The sequence below is a fragment of the Zingiber officinale genome, chromosome 10B, assembly GCF_018446385.1.
Source record: "Zingiber officinale cultivar Zhangliang chromosome 10B, Zo_v1.1, whole genome shotgun sequence".
NCBI classification, from domain to species: domain Eukaryota; kingdom Viridiplantae; phylum Streptophyta; class Magnoliopsida; order Zingiberales; family Zingiberaceae; genus Zingiber; species Zingiber officinale.
The window spans coordinates 12,288,919-12,293,344 of record NC_056005.1 but is presented as its reverse complement, the minus strand read 5'-3'; the positions used below and the strand labels follow the sequence as shown (position 1 = coordinate 12,293,344).

The following is a 4,426-nucleotide window of genomic DNA, read 5'->3' as shown; positions in this document are numbered from 1 at the left end:
GAGTTGGTGATTTGAAAGAGAAAAAAAAATCGGATTACAAATCAAATGTAAAGTTCAACTGGGTTGGCTAGCAGATTGTGCTCGTGGGTTGGGCTGGCTTTGTAAAAGAGCCTGGGAAGTTATGCATGACAGGGCCTCCTGTTGGACATGGCGGAGTGAACCCAGTTCTCCCTCCCAGCACCCATCTCGTAGATGTTTAGAACAAAAGAAATGACTTAATTTGATCCCTCCATTTCATTTAAAGCCTCTTTGTAATTGGGCTATGAGGTGCATATATGGATTCTTTCGGATGAGTCTAGTGATTAGCGCATGAAATATTATCATCATGAAGTATGAGGTTCGAATCTTGATAAAATCGAGGTAAATACCTCCTTTATGTGCTAGTCATTATTCCAAAGGCTAGTAGCCGTCCGTGATTTACCTCTTCCGTGTTGACCCTGAGACGGGTTGGCGAGGGTGCTAGGGGCGAGTGCATTCGTCTTTTGCCACTATGAGGTGCATATATGATCATGGTAAGATATCTAGGTTATCATATATTAATGAGGTTAACCGGTATTATCATTTCTGTATGAGGTGCATACATTATTTTTGGAGTCATGGTGCCACGGTATGATATCCAGATAATCATCTAGGTTCGATCTTTATCTATGATGTATTAAATAGGGAGTTTTTAAGTTAACCGTCATGTATACTTCTTGATTTATTTTAGTAACCAGTGAAAAATTGTTATGAGGCCAAGTCAGATCAGTCATCCAGGCATAAGGAATTATCAGTTTTTTTTGAAATTTTTTATGAGGTGCATATATCAACACTGTAATGACAATCTTACTTTTTCAGCATATCCATGACCTACAACTATATCCGTATCAATATCATAGAACAAATACGCAGTTAAGAAATACTTGTAATTGTTTTACCAATCAATCACATTTTATAAGTTAATTCCGTCCATAGAATTGCTAATTAACCAATTAATCACCAAGAAGATAACAAGGAATAAATAGTACAACGAATATTCCTTCCATTTAAAATTTATACAACACAGACACACTGCTTTATTCATTGTGCTTGCTGATCTCGGAAGATTGATTGAATGGTGGCAGCCTTCGCCGTTAAGCAAATAGACGGCCATCGAGATCGATCCTTTGCTTTACTCCACAGACATCCTTACCCACGTCTCATTGAACGCAACAAGATATTATTATTGTGGAATTATTAAAATAAAAGCCATAAAGTGGTAAAAAAAAAGTATTAAAACAAAATAAAAGACAAAACGACGAGCGACGTTACGTAGGGAAACCGGAACAATGATATTACAAAATAATACTTATGTAATTACTTTATTAGTTTTTCTCTTTCGCTTTTACGCGAAACATAATAAATGTATTGACTAATCCGCCAATTTCTTTTTTGGTTGGAACACATCGGATCCATTATTTTGATTACGTGGCAACTTGAAGTTGTGTTTAAAAATATTGTTTTGAGCAAAAGATTATTGATAAATAAAAATGTAAGTGGGTCCGAATTTATAAATAAATAAATAAAAAAAAAGTTACGTAAATAATTAAAATTAGAGATAATTATCCTGAAGCGAAACGAGCGACTGATGCTGAGCATCGTCGAGCGTCCTTTGCGTTTCAACCTTTTCCTAGGGGCATCCGATGTCCAACGCAATCCACGTGTCACGGTCATGACTCTCCGTTATGATCATCGAAATCAATCGAGGAATTTCGTCCGTCAGATTCCGATCGTAAGGATTGAAATTAGTCAGCGGACCCTGGACTCTGAGGATCTCAGTAGCCGACACCATACATGGGATGACAGCGCGTTTGACGGAGAAGTAACGGAACGTCGGCGCCGTCTTCGCCTGCCGTTATGTGCTATATAAGGTGAACTGCCCCCCTTCGCCGGTACACCGAGAGAGAGGCGACGGCATGGCGGCACCGGAGGCTGGACTTGCTGGAGATCTGGATGAGGTCTCGAAGATCATGGGTCGGATCAGGTCGGAGGACGAGGCGTGCAGGATCGCCGCGGCCAGGGAGATCAGGCGGCTGACGAAGACGTCGTCGAGGCACCGGAGGCAGCTCGCCGGCGCCATCGTTCCCCTCGTGTCGATGCTTCGGTCTCTAAGCTCGGACTCTGGTGAACCCGCCATCCTAGCCCTTGTGAATCTCGCCGTCAAGGACGAAAGGTGCGAGCTTTATTGCTTGGAGGCAGGAAAGATGATTCCTTTACATGTAAAAATTGTGCTTCTCTAATGATTTTTCTTTGTGGTTGCTTCCTTTCGCTAAATAGCGAAGAAGATTTAAGTTCTTGTTTTCCCTCTCTCGCAGTCATATCTCTCTTTTCACTGTACAGTAATGTGCCCGAGTTGTCGAATGACGCCTGACCTTCTCTGTTACCAAATTAAAGTTTAGATTATTTGTTTTAAATCTTTTCTATAGAGTAAATCTTAACCTAACACAGAAAAGTTGTGACGACACTGAATACTTGGGTGTAGTTTCTTTTGCTGGATTTTTATTCAGGGCCATATGAAAGTGGGAAGAGCTTATAAGTTGAGCAGTTTTAGAAATTCGTTAGTGCCTTGTTAATTATATAATGTCGTAGACATGTTAGCGTTTTGATGATCTAGTGTTTAATTACAATCTGGAATTTATTATGCAACTTTAAGGATTGTTCTTGGCCTGCTACCCAATTTTTCTAAACTCGAATTTCTTCAAAAGAAAATGGCAACATAACTAAGCCTGACTTGGAATGTTGTTCCAAAATTTGCTTTTTCCTTACAATTTTCCTGTATACCAATTAATACTCTACCATTATCTTGAGTGCTATGCGCTTCCAAATCAATATAGAAGCACAACACCAGAATGGTTGTAGCTCATCATCTTCCCATTTTAACTACTTGCTTGATTAAGTTTGCTTACGTTTTTAACCGGAGTATGGGAGACATTTTTCTTCTTCTTCTTCTGTTTTTGAACTAAATAAAGCATTTACGACAATCACTGGCTGTGAATTTGTTCCTTATGTGACTTGTTTTGCTGGTAAATTTGAATTCTGATTGCAGAAACAAGACAAAGATTGTGGAAGTTGGAGCTCTGGAGCCACTTCTTCACTTCTTGCAATCAACAAATTCTAGCTTACAAGAATATGCCACCGCAGCACTCCTCACTCTCTCGGCTTCCTTCCCCAATAGACCTAGTATCAGTGCCTCCGGTGCCCTTCCTCTCCTGATCAAAATCCTTGTGGATGGCAATCCGCAAGCCAAGATTGATGCTCTCATGGCAGTCTACAATCTTTCGACAATATCTGAAAACCTCGGCATCATTCTCCCGCTGCACCCTATTCCTCCTTTGTTATGTTTGCTAAAAAGCTGCCGGAAGTCGTCCAAGATCGCTGAGAAGTGCAGCGCACTCTTGGAATTGTTGGTGAGTTTGGAGGAAGGAAGGGCTGCTTTAACAGCCGCGGAAGGTGGTGTGCTCACCATCGTCGAGGTGCTAGAAGAAGGCTCACTTCGGAGTCGAGAACATGCAGTAGGAATCCTCCTCACACTATGCGAGAGCGATCAGTGCAGATACAGAGACATCATACTCAAAGAAGGCGCAATTCCTGGCCTTCTTGAGCTCACCGTTCAGGGGACCCCAAAGTCTCAAGTGAAGGCTCACTTGCTGCTTCAGCTTCTGCGAAGCTCGCGATCAAAAAGATCGGAATTGCAAGCCGGCACTTTCGATAGCATCGTTTGCAACATAGTGTCCAAAATGGATGGCGGCGAGCAGATGGGAAAGGCAAAGAAAATGCTGGCAGATATGATAAAGGTGAGCATGGAGCAAAGCTTGAGGCATTTGCAGCAGAGGGCCTTTGTGGGCTCTAGTCCAAATAAACCGCCCTAATGGTAACTGTCTTGCGAGTGTTGCGTGCATTGTTTTCCTCAGAGCTAGGAGTGGAACTACGAAGGTAATAAAAATGATATTGATTTGCCATGCCAGTCCAGGCCAATGGTGGTATCAGGTGACTGGTGTATAGTTCATATTGTAGTTGAATGGATGTCTTTTTCAGTGCTTGTGTCGTCTAAAAAAAAGTGGACGTGTCATCCCTCTCGGGGAAGAAAAGAAAATTGTATGTGCCCTCTCTGTCAATGTCGATAATATTTAATGTTCTGTATCTATGCCTCATCTCTATCAATGTGGGTGGGGAAATGCTTCTAAATTACTCTGTCATATTGATCATCAGAACATGTGAATTATTAGGTTCAATTAATACACAAGTTCAATAAGGAGAATTGGTTCACGGAGTTGGTTTGTGATAGCTATCCATGCTTTTAAATGGCCGTTTTTGTTACTTTGTTTAAATGGCCAATTAACTGATCTATGTTTCATTAGTGTAATAATTTGGCTCGACTGTTTTGCACTGATGTTACCTCATGAGCTCT

At 41.2% G+C, this 4,426-nt stretch overlaps 1 protein-coding gene across 1 annotated transcript; it reads left to right on the top strand.

Moving 5' to 3' along the window:
- Nucleotides 1–1,892: 1,892 nt before the first annotated feature.
- Nucleotides 1,893–4,158, top strand: LOC122029941 (U-box domain-containing protein 4-like). The gene is made up of 2 exons (XM_042589082.1): nucleotides 1,893–2,191; nucleotides 3,065–4,158. The coding sequence occupies exons 1-2, from the start codon at nucleotides 1,935–1,937 to the stop codon at nucleotides 3,885–3,887; spliced, it is 1,080 nt and encodes a 359-aa protein (XP_042445016.1). The 5' UTR covers nucleotides 1,893–1,934; the 3' UTR covers nucleotides 3,888–4,158.
- The last annotated feature ends 268 nt before the right edge of the window (nucleotides 4,159–4,426 follow it).